Source organism: Symphalangus syndactylus, chromosome 20, assembly GCF_028878055.3.
Source record: "Symphalangus syndactylus isolate Jambi chromosome 20, NHGRI_mSymSyn1-v2.1_pri, whole genome shotgun sequence".
NCBI classification, from domain to species: domain Eukaryota; kingdom Metazoa; phylum Chordata; class Mammalia; order Primates; family Hylobatidae; genus Symphalangus; species Symphalangus syndactylus.
Window position 1 is genome coordinate 61,759,216 of NC_072442.2, and position 13,360 is coordinate 61,772,575.

Here is a 13,360-nt window from a genome sequence, read left to right on the forward strand (position 1 = left end):
AGTGTGACTGACTCCCAGCTTGGAGTTCTTCCCACCACTGGGTTATATAGTCTCTCCAGCCGCTCTCCGCCGCCTGCCTCATCCCAAGTCAAGCACACTGAGATAGCTGTAAAACAAACTACCTCTAGTGCTCAGGAGTCTGTTTTTTAATAAACAAAACAAAACTGCCTGAATTAAGCAGAGGCTGGATTAGAGGTAATGTGCTTTCCTTCAGTGGTGAGGTTAGGTTCAACATTCCAAAATTGAAGGGGTTTCAGGAATATCATCAGTTGCTTTGCAGATGGAGAGAATTTAAAATAAAAGATACTGATCCTTTGAGAGATTGGAAGGTGTGCTCTGCACCTTTAGGAGTTTTTAGGTATTTCCGTCACCTTCAAGAATACATTCCTTTGAGCCTTTACTGCTACTTGTGAAGACTTCTTTATATCTTAAAAATATCCATGTATTACAGGCAAACTAAAGGTTCATGGGCATTTTAATAGCACTCTATTGTTTAGACACATGCCAGTTTTTTAACATCATTTATTGCTAACATGAATTCAAAGCAAGTATACAGTTTATTGATACTAGAACAAATCAGGAAATCAAGACATCATTGCCATCCTAAAATCTTAATCTTCAGAGAACAACATTTCCACCAGGTTGGCCTGAAGACACTCAGATTCTACCAGTTTTTGAGGCTGTAAGAGAAGAACAGTCAAATCTTCACTACTCCTATAAAATGTTATTAGGAGTGGAATGAGTTCTGCCTTGAATGACACTAATCTTTGAACACAGAAATTATGCAATTCAGAAACTATCATCTAGTTATAACAAGTTTTATGAAAGAATCAAGATATTTGCTGTGAGATGAATCACTAACATACTTGGCTCAAGAGACTTAAACCCCAAATACCAGGAAGCTTCACAGACTAAAACAGGAGACAGCAAGCCCAGTGCCCTCTTCTTCCCCTCAACTCTTTAATTTAGGATCCCAGGGGCATGACTGAACTAGAAGAGATGCCCTTACTTTTTAACCAGAATTATGAATTAAATAGAAAACAACTGTTGGTGCAAATGTTTAAGGAATTATGAGTCAACCTACTTTTTTTTTTTTTTTTTTTTTTTTAGAGTGACTTAACATGAAAAAGACCTAATAGCTAGATACTTACATTATTAGTTTATTGGGATTGGCCATAGGAATGGACTTTCAGCAGCACTCTGAACAACAATGGAATTGAGATGAAATGTGAAGCTCTTTTCAAATCTGGATCCACAGCAAGTTAAAAGAGTTCTGACAGTGAATTACAGGCCCAGCATATTTAAAGATACTTACTGTTCCATACTTAAGTAGTGTAGGCACTGCTGTTACTTTCAAGTTTTTTCTGAAGTCATTATTTGGATCTTTCCAACTATTCCAAGAGAAAAAGTGATCATGAAAAAAATTTACTTGGTTTATTACAGTTTGCTTAATATTTGACATATTACTACATTTAATTTGTTAGTAATCACTGTTCTTGCAAACACTTAAAAAACCTTGCGGACTATGGCTTAATCTATTTACCCTGTGCAAAGTTTTAAAGTGTGACTGAGATATAAAAGTAAAGCCAGCTAAGTTCTGGGCTTACACCAGACCAGATTCGTTGAATTACCCTTACTTAATTCAGGTGGGCATTTTAAATTTGTATTTAATAGCTTCTAATTGTTTAACTTGTCAGACATTACCTTGTAACACAAACTGGGTGAGTCCCTGAGGCCCTTCCCGCCTAAGTTTGCAATTTGTGCACGTCTGTGAGGTAGATTATACATTGCCACTTACTAAGGCTTTTCTCCTACTTGGCAGTAGATGAACACACATCCTTCACTAATGTGCTTCAGCCCTTCTCGTACGACTGGTTCAGCTTTAAAAAAAGTTGAGATAAAATAATCGCACGTCAACTCTACAATCAGGCACGTATAAACAGTGTTGTTTTCCCCTTCCCCCAGTCTTGGTAAGCACTCAGACTTTAACCTGCAGGTAACTGAAGAGGTCAGCAGAAGTGAGGTTTTCACTTCTGGTCTTAGAGCCACGTTAAGGGTAAGGACCAAATCCCAGTCCCGATTTGCCCCTGCACCACCGCGCCCATAACAATGGAAAGCACATGTATTTGCTGACCAACTCACGTACCCTGTAAGACACTAATGGTACTGGGGGAGTGAGAAGTTTTAAGGAAGTAGATTCCAAGATCATCCAGGTAAAATGGTACAAGGAAGAACGCTCTTGGCAGGGCGGGGTAGAATTTAATGGAGACATGGGGACAGCTCAGATTGCCTCGCGGATGTCTGAAACCAAGACTCTGCCTCCGCTAAGCCCCCTTTCTGGCTGTAGGCTCGACCTTCCTGCCATTTCCATTGGACAGCAGCCCCCGAATCCCGGCCTCACCCTGCACGCAGTCGGGGCACCAGCTTTTCCCTCCGGCGTCCTTAGAACCCGTAAAGTAGGCGAAAATGGTCTTGCCATTGTGCTGTTCCACGGCCCGGTGGAACTCCTCGAAGCCGGACACGCTTACCTCCTCGTAGCGGGCCATCGGCACGACGTGCAGCCGCTGCTGGAAGAGTGCACGTCTGGTCGCTGCGGGTGGGGCCTACGTGGGCGGGGCGAGGCTGTTTCCGGGTGGGCAAGAGAGGGCGGAGCGTGGGGAAGCCAGCGCCGCTGAAGAGTACGGGAGCTTCTGAGGATCACAATCCATCCGCATGGCTTTTTGCTCTAGTTTCTCAGCTCTTTCTGCGCTAGTGGCACTCCCAAGCCCAGGCTTAGATCTACCCTAATCTAGTCCCAGCCCCGACCCCATGGACACTGGCTGCAAAACTTACCGCCTTGCAACACCTGGCTCCTTAAGTAGTTCGGCGCCTCAACGGCTCCCAAGCCGCCCTGCGCCTGTTGCTATGGCGACTGGGCTGGCGGCCGGAAGCGCGGCCTAGTTGGGGGCCCCCTTGCCCGCCTCCCAGTAGCCGCGCCTCTCCCCAGGCCAGGTGGGCTCGGGCTGGGGCTGGGGGGATTCTGGGAAGTCGCATAGAGTCATGGACCTGGGGGAGAGGAGATTTGACTCGGAAAGCCTTTGTTGCTTTGTCCCCCCAGTTACCTTTTCTGCCGTCTAGGCTTTAGGGGGGCCTGGGACTGGGGGCGGGTTCCCGAGACTGGGCGGGGGTGGGATGGGTGAGGGGCTGGGAGGGAGAAAGGCTGCAAGGCCGGAGCTGAGTGTGTGAGTGCGTGTGTGCAGCAGCTTAGGGAGCGAGGTGCTAAGACAACCCCCAGGGCTGCGGTAGGGAGGAAGGGAACTACCCTGGAGCTATGAGCCGGGCGACTGGCCGTGGGGCCTTGCCCAGGCTGCGCCGGGGCGAGCAGGCGGCTAAGATGCCGGGTCGCTGCGTGGGGCCCAGCAGGTCCGGGCGGGGAGTTCGGCGGCCGTGGGGGAAGAGACGGGGCGCAGGGACGTCCCGAGGCCGTGGAGCAAGGCGCCGGGCGAAGTCCTCGGAGTGGGAGACGCGCTGTGTGAGTGCAGAAAGGCCACAAGGCTGTCAGCGGCCATGGGGGACTAGACAAGCGGAGGAGACAGCCGACGCCGCCGGGGCGAATGAGGCTTTGGGACCTCCTGGGACCCCAGGCTCCATCGAGGCTGCAAGGGACCCTGGGGCTGTGTGGGTGAACGGGGCTGTGGGGGAGCCCGAGGTGGTGGGGCCTGCCGGGGCTGTGTGGGTGACCGGGGCTGGGGAGGAGGAGACCGAAGATAGGAGTCCCCGGGGCTGCGAGAGAAAAGGTCGCCCGGGATCTCTGGGCCATGAGAGCATTCTGCACCTGTGGCTGAAGGTGCAGGCTATGAGGGCCGCCTCGGGATGTGGGGAAGGAAGTAGAGTCGAGCTCCATCCCGTGCCTGCGGGAGAGGGACCTGTCGAAAGGGGTGTTCCTGGCCGAGCTTCCTGGGTAGAGACAAGCCGTGGCGGTCTTACAGGGCCCTGGGTGAAGGGACAGGCAAGGGGGATCCCTCGGGCCCCCTCAGGGCCTACAGCTCGGGGCTTAGGGGCAGCTTATGAGGGAGCCTTAGGCTTCTGTGGACAGGGACAGGCTGGGAGGGTGCCTCCTCCTGTGAGTGTGCCTGGGGCTCTGGCGTCAAGTTCTGAAATGGCCCCGCACCTGTGGAGGGGACAAGCTGTGGGGGTTCCTGGGACTGGGAGAGAGATAGGCTATGGGCTTGTCTCAAGCCCTTGTGAAAAAGAACAGACTGTGAGCGAGCCTGGGACCGTGGGGTGGACTGGGGCTGTGGGAGCGCCCAGAGGCGTGGAAGGAGAGCTCGGCTGCGGGGGTGCTGCAGGGCTGTGGGGGAGAGGACAGTCCCCACAGATTCCTGGGGCTCTGACACATGAAGCAGTCTGTGGGGCTACCGCTGGCGTATGGGGGAGGGGACAGGCTGTGGGGTTGTCCAATGCTGTGGAGGAGGAGCCTATTTCTGTGGGTGCCGCAGGTGTGTGTTACAGGAGACAGGCTGTGGAAGAGACAGACTCTGTGGGTATGCCCGGCCCGTGGGGCACAGGACACTCTGTTGGGGTGCCCTGTGCTACTGAAGAGGAAACTAGATGTGGAGGTGACCCAGGGTTCAGGGAAAGGGGACAGCCTGTGTGGGTGGAGACAGGCTCTGGGGGTGATCCAGGGTCACGGGGAGCTGCACAGACTGCAGAGCCATCATGTCCTGGGGAGCAGGCAGCAGGTTCTGGGGGTGCCCCAGGCCTGTGGGGGATAGAACAGGCTACAGGGGTACCCAGGGCCTTGGGGAAGGGCACGGGCTGTGTGAGTGTCCCAGGGCTGTGGGGAGCGGGACAGATGGTAGGGGTGCCCCAGGCTGTGGTGGTACCTGGAGCCCTGGGAGAAGAACTGAGCCACAGCGGGGCCCTGGGCCTGTGGGACGGACAGCAAGCTCTTGGGGGGCCCCCAGCCGAGGCAGTGCCTGGGCTTGGAGAGGAGACCTGTGGTGGCAATATGCTGAGCCTGTGGGAAAGGAGGCAGGCTGTGGGGGAGCCAGAGAGTCTGGGGCCTCCAGCTTTAGGGGTCCCTGGGTCTGTGGATCAGGAGGCTGGCTGTGGAGATGTTGCATGTCCGTGTGGGAGGAGGCAGGCTGTGGGGGTGTCTGAGACGGTGGACATACCCAGGGCAGCAGATGTGCCCCAGCACAGGTGTGCCACAGCAGGGGTCCCCATGGCAATGGGTGTGCCCGGCTCTGGAAAGGTGCCTGCCAGAGTGCCTGCTGCTGTGTGGGCGTCTGGCCCTGTGTGTCAAGAAGGCAGCTCTAGAGACATTTTGAACCTGTGGGAAAGGACTCGGGCTGCCAGAGTATCTGTGGCTTCAGGGGGACCCGTGGCTCGGGAGGAGCTGTGGTCTGGTGGGGAGGAATCCGTGGCTTCAGGGGGACCTGTGGCTCGGGAGGAGCTGTGGTCTGGCGGGGAGGAATCCGTGGCTTCAGGGGGACCCGTGGCTCGGGAGGAGCTGTGGTCTGGCGGGGAGGATTGTGGTTCTGGGGCCTTCCCGGGCCGGTGGGGAAGGAGACAGACTACTGGGGTTCCTGTGGTGCCTGAGGGGCCTGGGCTTGGGGAAGAGAGTGACTCGGGGGGTATCTCAAGACCCTGGGGACGGAGACAGAGGGTCAGGGCTCCTGTGGCCACCGAAGTGCTTCCGGCTCCTAGGGTGCCTGGTTCTGTGGAGCTGGAGCCTGGCACTGGAGGCTTCTCAGGCTTGTCGGGGAGGCAGCAAACTGCAGGAATGCCTGGCACTGTGGGGCTGTCTGCAGCTAGTGGGGTGCCCGTGGCTTCCAGGGTGCCTAGGCCTGTGCAAGAGGAAACTGGCTCAGAATTGTGGGGTGAAAGAGAGACAGCGGGCGGACCTGCAGGTGCCAAGGGTCCCACAAGGATGGAGGTGCCCACCTTGACCAGGATGCCTGGGCCCATGGGGGAGAAGACTAGCTCTGGGGGTGTCTCAGGCTTGTTGGGAGGCAGACAGACTACAGGAGTGTCCATGGCTGTGGGGCTGCTGGGGTCTGTGGGGGAGGGGACCCTCTTTGAGCATGTCTCTGGCCTGTCTGGAAGAAGGCAGACTGCTGGGAGGCCTGTGGCTGCTAGAGGTTCCATGGTCGTGGGAGTGCCCACAGCTCTTGGGCTTCCTGGGCCAGTGGTAGGGGATACCGGCTCTGGGGATGACGGCTCAGGCATATGGGGAAGGAGACTGGCCACTGAGGGGCCCACAGCTGCCAGGGTTCCCGGACTTGTGGAGGGGGAGACAGGCTCTGAAGGTGTCTCAGGCCTGTGGAGAAGGAGACACGGTGGAGCCATTCCCGAGGCCGGGAGGGTGCCTCTGCCTCTGGGGGTGCTTGCAGCTGTGGGAGCTCCCATGGCAGGGCGTGCGCCTGCTGCGGTGTGGGTGACCGGGTCCTCAGGAGCAGAAGCGGATGTGGGTGTCTCAGGTCTGACCGTGCGGAGGAGACAGTCCACAGGGGGAGTGGGGGCTTCAGAGGATGAGACAGGAGGTGGGAATATTTTGGGATTGGCCGGGAGCAGCCAGGCTGTGGGGACATCTCACACCTGTGTGCCTGGAGCCAGGTTATGGAGCTGTCCAAGGTCTGTGGGGGAAGAAACAGCCTATGAGAATGCTCTAGGCATGTCAGGGACAAGAACAGCTGTGGGGGTACCCCCAGTTTCAAGGGAGGAAGTAGGCCTTGGCCATTTCAGAGACCACCTACAGCCAAGTGGGAGGAGGCTGGCTGAAGGAGTGTCTGCAGTCAGAGTGAGAGGGAGCAATTTGGGAGAGAGTTATGTGGGGGAGGCTAGATTGAGGGGGGCGTTCCAGTAGTGTGTGTAGGGAAGAAGTTGGGGCTCTGTGGGAGGGAACAGGTTCAGGGGAGGTTTGTCATGGGTTGTGGATGAAGGCACAGGCTGTAAGGGCATCTCAGCATGGCGGAGAAAGGGTTTTCGTGGAGACGCCCCAGGGTATGTAGAGGGACAAATTGGGACGTTTCCTGGAGCAGTGGGAAAGGGCCAGATTGCAAGGAGAGTCCCAGAACTTTGTACAGGGGGACAGTTTAGGGGTGGGTGTCCCTGGACTTTGTGTGTGTGTGTGTGTGTGTGTGTGGCATCACTTGAGGCATCCTGGAACTGTGGGGATCACCTAGTTTTTTCCTAGTGGAGAATGGACTATTTGGCCCTTGGCACCTAGAAGCAGCCAGGGGGGAAGTACTGACCATTTAAAAGTTGCAGATCTCCGGGTCCCATTTCTGCAGCCTTCATTCTGCAACTCCAGCCACCCACCTGTGCCGACGTCAAGCCGGTTGGGATTGCCTTGCTCATGTGCCTCCTCCCATCTGTTTTTTTCACCATGTGTCTACAGCCTTAGAAATAAGGGCTCTTAGACAGCTGTCTTTATATTCCTAAGAAGTATCTGTCTTTAAGCAAATCTAGTCTGCAAATTTTGGATTTATTCAAAAGCTTAAATTAGGGTGTTTTTTTTTAAAGACCTCGAATTTCCCAATTGATTTACTGTAGCATTTTTTGAGAGAAGAAATTCCCCAGGGATTTAAAACTAGTCAGTTCACAGAAAATCAGCTTAACTCAACAAATGCTAAATTGTGTACTATGCTCAGAGCACTTTGTTACGGGAAATAGAAGAGCAAGACAAGGCCCTTCCCATCAAGGCGCCTTGTCTGGCTGGGAAGATGAGACATATACATGTGAAATAGGTAAATAACAGTATGAGACAATACTATACGTGATCAGTACGTGAGTGGCAGGGATAGTAAAGTCTATAATGAGGCCTTCAGAGTAGGGCAAGGCAATGATAAGGGTGTAGCCCTTGACAGCTTACCGAGTGCTTTCATATTTATTATCTTGTGTACATACGTGTAGGGTGGGGGAAAGATCGGGGGAAATGAAGATTGAGAGAAATCATTCAGCTCTCCAAATGACAGATCCTGGCTTGAATCGAGGAATTCTGATGCTACAGGTTTACTTAGAGTCATTGAGAGTTATGTGCCTTCGGGTCACCTGACAGAGTGAAGCATACTGCTTTCTCACTAGTATTAAGACTTGTTAATGTAGACTGCGTGTCCAAAAACCACCCTGCCGGAACATGCTAGTTTACCATGGCAAAGCTCTGTTTTGAGAATAACGCCTTGCTGGAGACCTTTGAGATTTGAAATTTGGAATGGAAAGGGCTCAAGAGATTATTATTAAAATAGTAAGTGTTCCCCTATTTTTTTTTTTTTTTTGAAATTAAGAACTTCCAAAGTGTGGTTGCTTTTATAAATGGAAGAAACTATCGTTTACCTATCTTTAAGCAGTCACTCTCAGTATGAGGTTACTATCGGCTACTTCTAGCATATTGCTACATGCACATGGCACTGTGTTTTATCTGTTCTTTTCCCTTGTTCAACGCTGTTGCTCTGAAGTAGCTTTGTTTCGTTTTAGGAATGGTTTTAGGGAAGACTGTTGCCTGATGACAAGGCTGTCACTATTGTTCTGTACTACCTGACACGATGGGACCAGGCCAGCCAGCTTCAACCTGTGTTCATCTAGCACCTAGGACCCAACTTGATGGGAAGAGCGACCCCGGAGTACTTCAGACCCAGGTAGTTCTATTTTTGCCTGAGATTTTTATTATTAAATATTTCAAACAAAGAAAATTTGAAAGAAAAGGACAGTGAACACTTTTGAAATCACCTCCTAGATTCAGCTATTGCTAACAATTTTTTCTGTTTTTCTACCTACTCAACCATCTGTCTTTAAAATTTTTGCAGAATCACCCCAAAGCAAATTGCAGTCAACATGATACTTCTAAATATTTGAGAATACTTCTCCTAAAAATGAACTCTCCTACTTAATCATAATACTATTCTTACACCATTTCTTATAAGAAATGGATCCAAAAAATTCCGTTATCCAATAACCAGTCTTTATTCAGCTTTACTCAGTTGTCTCAAAAATGTCTTTTTCCCTAGCATTATATTATGAAAATCTTTAAAAATACAGCAAAGTTGAATTTTACAATGAACACCTCACCTAGATTCCATTATATTTCATTTATTTGTTTCATTGCATATCTATCACTCAGTCATCCCTCTAGAGATCCATTCATCAATCCATCTTATTTTTTGACACATTTCAAAGTCAATTGCAGGCACGAGTATCCAAACTACTTCCATATGCATGTTGTACATTAGAATTCACTCTGTTTAGGGCCGGGTGCAGTGGCTCATGCCTGTAATCCCAGCACTTTGGGAGGTCCAGGTGGGTGGATCACCTGAGGTCAGGAGTTCGCGACCAGCCTGACTAACATAGTGAAACCCCCATCTCTACTAAAAATACAAAAATTAGCTGGGCGTGGTGGTGCACACCTATAATCCCAGCTACTTGGGAGGCTGGGGCAGGAGAATCGCTTGAACCTGGGAGGCGGAGGTTGCAGTGAGCAGAGATTGTGCCACTGCACTCCACCCTGGGTGACAGAGCGAGACTCCATCTCAAAAAAGAAAAAAAAAAAAGAAATCACCCCGTTTACTGATTTTTTTCTTTCAATATATGTTTTACATCAGAAATGGTGAAAGATGTACACATTGCAATGTGTACATCTTTTCATATTTGCTGAGTTTTGACAAATGCATACATATGTGTAACCTATACCTCTATCAAGATACAGATCATTTCTGTTATCCTAGAAAGTTCTCTTAATGCCCCTTCCTAGATAACCCCCACTCCTCCCCTCCAGAGGCAGCCACTATTCTTATTTTTTCCACCACAGATTAGTTTTCCCTGATCTAGAACCTTATATAAATGGGATTTTGTATTTTTTTGCTGTTAAGACTTATTTCACTAGCTGTAAAGTTTTTGAGATCCATCCATGTCATTGCGTGTATCAGTAGTTTATTCCTTTTTAATCCTTTTTTCTCATTCCATACTATGAGTATACCACAGTTTATCCATTCTCCAATTAATGGAGACCTCGGCTGCTTCCAGTTTGGGATTATTATAAATAAAGCTGCTATGAACATTCTTATACAGATCTTTTTGTGAACATGTTTTCCTTCCTTTTGGGTAAATATCCAACAGTGAAATTGCTGAGTCATGGGGTAGGTGTATATTTAGTTTTATAACAAACCATTGGACCTTTTTACATAGTGGTGGTACCGTTTTACATTCCTGCTGACAATGTATGAGAGCTCCAGTTGCTCCACATCTTTGTCAACACTTGTTGTTGTCTTTTTAGCCATTCTGGTGGGTGTTTAATAATATCTTATCATGGTGTACAAAGAAATTTAAAAAATTTTTTTGACATAATTTCAGACTGACAGAAAAGTTGCAAGAATAGTCCACAGAATTCCTGGATACTCTTCTCCCAGATTCTTCAAATGCTAACATTTAGCTATGTATTCCCTCCTCTCTCTCACTATCTCTATGCACACACAAATTATTTTCTAAACCATTTAAGAGTAAATTGCAGACACAGTGCCCTTTTACCTCTATTTTTTTCCTAAAAATAAAGAATTCTATTATATAACCATAGTACAATTATCAGAATCAGAAATTAACATTAAATTAATACTATCATGTAATCTGCAGACCTTACTGAGATTTTGTTAGTTGTCCCATTAGTGTCCTTTATAGCAAAAGAAAATAGAAGATCATAAGGTGCATTACATTGTCATGCCTCTGTAGTCTCCTTTAATCTGATTTCTGAGTCTGTTTTTAGGTTTTGTGACATTGATTTTTTTTAAGAATATAGGCCAGTTATTTGTGGATTTTCTCTCAGTTTAGATTTGCCTGATGTCTTCTCACAATTACGTTCAGGTAATGCACTTTTGGCAGGAGAACCACTGAATGGTACTGAGTGCTTCTCAGGACACCCTATCAGCAAGTACATGCTGCCAATTTAGTCCCAGCACTAGCAGTGTTGACTTTCATCATTTGATTAAGGTGGTATCTGCCTGTTTTTTTCATTGTAAAGTTACTCCTTTGCTTTTTGTAATTATTTGTCTTGGAGACTATGTTAATGTCTTTTTAACATCTCAAACTTTCACCAACTACTTTTAGCATTTTTGCCTGAATCAGTTTTTTATGATGATGGTTGGCAAATGGGGATTTCTAATTTTACCCTTCCTTTTGCATTTACTTGTTGCCTTACTCCTTGCAGTCTGGCCCTTTCCCACTGCTCCAGGAAACCCCTTCTTTTCCTAGTACTTATTTATTTATTTCAGCACAGACTCATTATTATTTTTTATTCTCATTATTTATTTTGATGTTCCAATGGTCTTTGATTTAGCCAGTGAGAGCCACTTCGCGTTGGCCCCAGTGTCTCTTTGACGTGATCTCATCAGTCTTTGCCCACTTTATGGTGTAAAAAGATACTCCAAGGCTGGGCGTGGTGGCTCACGCCTGTAATCCCAGCACTTTGGGAGGCCAAGGCAGGAGGATCACTTGAGGTCAGGAGTTCAAGACCAGCCTGGCCAACATGGTGAAACCCCATCTCTGCTAAAAAATACAAAAAAATTGGCTGAGCATGGTGGTGCACACCTATAATCTCAGCTACTTGGGAGGCCAAGGCAGTAGAATCACTTGAACGCAGGAGGCAGAGATTGCAGTGAGCCAAGATCGTGCCACTGCACTCCAGCCTGGGTGACTCTGTCTCATAAATAAATAAACAAATGAATGAATGAATGAATGAATAAATAAATAAATAAAAGATACTCCAGGCTCAACTTGTCTTTTCTTTGTCCTGGCCCTGGAATTAACCATTTATCCAAGGAGACTTTGATTCTTCAGTGGAGAATGAAATTTAAAAAATCACTGTCTGGGACTGGATGTGCTCCTTGATACTATCATGTCATTGTTTTAGGCCCTCTCAGAGGACAGAACTAGGAAATAGATGTATACTTGTGTGCATATACATACATGTACACACATTCATAAATGCACATCCGTACTCACATGTCTGTAGCCACACTTTCTCATCTCCTTCCTCTTTCTTTCTTTCTCTTCCCTTCCTCCTTCTCTTGCTGTCTATGTATCTTTCTGTGTCTGTCTGCCTATATGTCTGTATTAAAACTCACAAGTTCACACAGGTATCTCCAATTCAAATCCAACACTACATATTTCCAACTCCCTTGTCCCAGAGCATGAAAGCTGGCTGTCATTATCCACAATATATTTACTTTTTTGCTCAATTCTGGAATGTACAAAAAGTAGTTTCCAAATTGTAATCCGTGTCTCTGCTCAAAAAGAAGCCTGCAAAATTAGAGTTCAGTATTTGTTTAGAGTACATTTGTCTTTAGCCTGACGGCATATAGTCCAAATGCTATATTCAAAAGTTACTGGGGTTAATTTTTTTCATCTTCACTTTTTAGCGTGGTTATGTTACTTATCTGAGACTCAGTTTGGTTCATTGGTTTCTGTTGGTATTTATTTGAGGGTTTTCCGCTATCCTTATGGATTTTTTTTCCTTCCTTTCCCTCTTCCTCCCTTCATTCATTCATTTCTTTCTTCCTGTCTCTCGTGTGTATGTGAAACATTAACATGGTTCCAAATATACAAAAAGGTATATTCAGAAAAGTTATCTGCTACTCCATTCCCTCTGTCCTTTCCATCCTATTCCTACCGGTTCCCTGTAGATAACTAATCTCATTAGTCTCTGAGTTTTGTTTTCTGTTTCTTTTTGCACAAGTGATTCAGATGTATATATATTTTCTCATGTTTTTTTATATGAAGGGTAGTGTATTATAAATATACTTTTTGTGCGTAGTGCTTTCTGCTGAACAGTATATTCCAATCTCTCCACATTAATTCATAGAAGTGTCACAGAGATCTTTCTCATTTTTTTTTTTTATATCTTTGTTTTACTCCAGTTTGTGGATAGACCATTGTTTATTGAGCTACTCTCCTCCACGGGGACTCAGATTGATTCTAATAATTTACAATTGCAAACAATATGGCAGTGAGTAGCCCTATGCATTGTGTATTGTTGGAGGTGTATCTGCAGGGTAATTTCCTAGAAGTGAGACTCCTGGGTCAAAAGTTAAATGTGACACTTGTCCTTCAAGTTGCCTGCCTGGGTCTCTTTCAAGTGTCTTTTCTTTCTTTCCTGCTCTGAAGCTTTTTAATTAAAAAAAAAAAAAGTGATGAATGCATGTTTTTGTTAGCGATGCCAAGTTCCCCTCCGTAAGAATTATGCCAATTTGCATGACCACCAGCACCTCTTCTGTGAGTGTGCCCGCTTCCCACAGCCTCACCAACAGCACGTATTGCTATACTTTCAAATTTTTGCTAATCGGTTGGGTAAGAGATGGTATTTCCATGTGTTTTTAATTTGTGTTACGAGATT

The 13,360-nt window shown here is 47.6% G+C and overlaps 3 protein-coding genes across 18 annotated transcripts in view; 2 read left to right on the forward strand and 1 right to left on the reverse strand.

Annotated features, from left to right (window-relative positions):
- Positions 1-504: 504 nt before the first annotated feature.
- TXNDC17 (thioredoxin domain containing 17) lies at positions 505-2,908 on the reverse strand. Of its 2 annotated transcripts, none has more exons than XM_055258748.2 (5): positions 2,833-2,908; positions 2,402-2,567; positions 1,799-1,880; positions 1,316-1,391; positions 505-680 (listed from the first exon to the last, which is right to left on the reverse strand). In XM_055258748.2, exons 2-5 carry the CDS (start codon positions 2,544-2,546, stop codon positions 612-614), a joined length of 372 nt encoding a protein of 123 aa, XP_055114723.1. In that variant the 5' UTR covers positions 2,547-2,567; positions 2,833-2,908; the 3' UTR covers positions 505-611. The 2 variants fall into 2 exon arrangements, with proteins under 2 accessions (XP_055114723.1, XP_063485691.1); XM_063629621.1 differs by lacking the exon at positions 2,833-2,908 and adding an exon at positions 1,152-1,200 and having other exon boundaries at positions 2,402-2,546.
- The window catches only part of KIAA0753 (KIAA0753 ortholog), a 70,328-nt gene continuing 58,792 nt past the window's right edge, over positions 1,825-13,360 (forward strand). For 4 of the 14 annotated variants that reach the window (XM_063629578.1, XM_055258733.2, XM_063629570.1 and 1 more), the window contains exons 1-2: positions 2,899-2,991; positions 8,461-8,621. In XM_063629578.1, coding sequence (XP_063485648.1) covers positions 8,529-8,621 — 93 coding nt within the window. In that variant the 5' untranslated portion in view covers positions 2,899-2,991; positions 8,461-8,528. Of the gene's footprint in view, positions 1,930-2,898; positions 2,992-3,237; positions 3,512-6,939; positions 6,988-7,614; positions 7,734-8,114; positions 8,231-8,460; positions 8,622-13,360 lie in introns of those variants that run through there. The other 10 variants (XM_063629575.1, XM_063629571.1, XM_063629582.1 and 7 more) reach the window with 6 other exon arrangements.
- LOC129470679 (collagen alpha-2(I) chain) lies at positions 3,311-6,852 on the forward strand. 2 transcript variants are annotated; one of them, XM_055258731.2, is made up of 2 exons: positions 3,311-5,341; positions 5,456-6,852. In XM_055258731.2, exons 1-2 carry the CDS (start codon positions 3,311-3,313, stop codon positions 6,848-6,850), a joined length of 3,426 nt encoding a protein of 1,141 aa, XP_055114706.2. In that variant the 3' UTR covers positions 6,851-6,852. The 2 variants fall into 2 exon arrangements, with proteins under 2 accessions (XP_055114706.2, XP_055114705.2); XM_055258730.2 differs by having other exon boundaries at positions 3,311-6,852.